Below are 1809 nucleotides of genomic sequence, written 5' to 3'. Positions count from 1 at the left end.
TTCGTTTACTCTTTACCCTTTACGACACTTACTTATCGCTTGTAATAAATAGCATAAATGCTTATAACCTCAAGATAATCTCATCCCCGAGTCTACGTCGATTGACTTACGACGAAACTTTTACGTACAAAATGCGGGATATAACATCCTTCCCCCTTTAGAAACATTCGTCCTTGAATGTTTAACTCCTCAGGATCTATATAAATTTGACATGGTCATATTTGTAACAGTACTACTGTCAACCCTTTCTGTAGAAAACCCAATAATTCAATGTTACATAAGACCACAAGCATCAATAACGATAATGGCTTTACACGACCAATGGTAATAACTAACACAAAAATCCATACACGTACCTTAAGGCTGTGATGTCTCAGTCGAATCCTTCTCTAGAAGAGGAAATAAGTGAGGATATCTAGACTTCATGCCTTCTTCGGCTTCCCAAGTCATTTCTTCCACATTATTGTTTCTCCAAAGTACTTTCACCGAAGCTACATCTTTAGTCCTCAATCTCCGAACCTGTCTGTCTAGTATAGCAATAGGAGTTTCCTTATTTAATAGCTTCTCTGTGACCTGAACGTCATCAACTGGCACGACTCTAGAAGGATCTCCGATACATTTACGAAGCATAGACATATGAAAAACTGGATGTACAGACTCCAAGTAAGAAGGCAAGTCTAACTCATATGCTATCTGGCCTACCTTGCATATGATCTTATATGGTCCAATGTACCGAGGGCTAAGTTTTCCTTTCTTTCTGAACCTTATAACGCCTTTCATCGGTGATACCTTTAGGAATACCCAATCATCAACCTGAAACTCCAAGTCTCGCTGTCGATTATCCGCATAAGACAACTGACGGCTTTGAGCTGCTAATAATATTTCTTGTATAAGCTTAATTTTCTTGCCTGTTGTACCTATTCTGGTCCTACTAATGTAGTTTCCCCAACATCGAACCACCCTATAGGCGACCTACACTTCCGTCCGTAAAGAGCTTCGTATGGAGCCATCTGAATACTGGAATGATAGCTATTATTATACGCGAACTCAATAAGCGGCAGATGATCATCTCAACTACCCTTGAAGTCTATCACATAAGCCCGTAATATATCCTCAAGTGTCTGAATAGTACGTTCAGCCTGTCCGTCTGTATGGGATGAAATGTTGTACTAAGACTTACCTGAGTCCCCAATCATTTTTGGAAGGACCTCCAGAAATTAGCTGTAAACTAAGCTCCTCTATCCGAGATAATAGATATAGGGACACCATGCAGTCGTACTATCTCCTTAATGTAAATCCTTGCATAATCCTCTACGGAATATGTAGTCCGAACAGGCATAAAATGGGCTGATTTTGTAATTCTATCAACCATCACCCATATAGAATCGAATTTACGTTGGGTACGAGGTAAACCTACGATGAAATCCATATTGATTACTTCACACTTCCAAGTCGGAATCTCTATAGCGTGCAATAATCCACCGGGTTTTTGATGCTCAATCTTGGCCTGCTGACAGTTAGGGCACTGAGCAACTAACTCTGCTATATCCTTTTTCATTCCGTCCCACAAATATATTTCCCTGATATTATGATACATCTTTGTTGCTCCTGGATGAATAGAATAACGAGAATAGTGAGTTTATCCCATAACCTGCCGGCGTAGCCCTGCAACATTAGGGACACATAATCGTCCTCGATATCTGAGGACCCCATCTCCTGTAATTTCAAATAGTGTCTTCTTCTTCAGAGGGGCTGTATCTTTATAATGAGCTATCACATGATCCTCATACTGGCGTTCCTTCACTTCAG

At 40.2% G+C, this 1809-nt stretch overlaps 1 protein-coding gene across 1 annotated transcript; it reads right to left on the bottom strand.

Annotated features, from left to right (window-relative positions):
- Positions 1-357: 357 nt before the first annotated feature.
- On the bottom strand, positions 358-780 carry LOC138905966 (uncharacterized). The gene has a single exon (XM_070194480.1). The coding sequence runs from the start codon at positions 778-780 to the stop codon at positions 358-360; it is 423 nt and encodes a 140-aa protein (XP_070050581.1).
- Positions 781-1809: the final 1029 nt, after the last annotated feature.

Source organism: Nicotiana tomentosiformis, chromosome 2 (genome assembly GCF_000390325.3).
Source record: "Nicotiana tomentosiformis chromosome 2, ASM39032v3, whole genome shotgun sequence".
NCBI classification, from domain to species: domain Eukaryota; kingdom Viridiplantae; phylum Streptophyta; class Magnoliopsida; order Solanales; family Solanaceae; genus Nicotiana; species Nicotiana tomentosiformis.
Note: the sequence above shows the minus strand (reverse complement) of the source record. Positions and strands in the feature narration are given on the sequence as shown.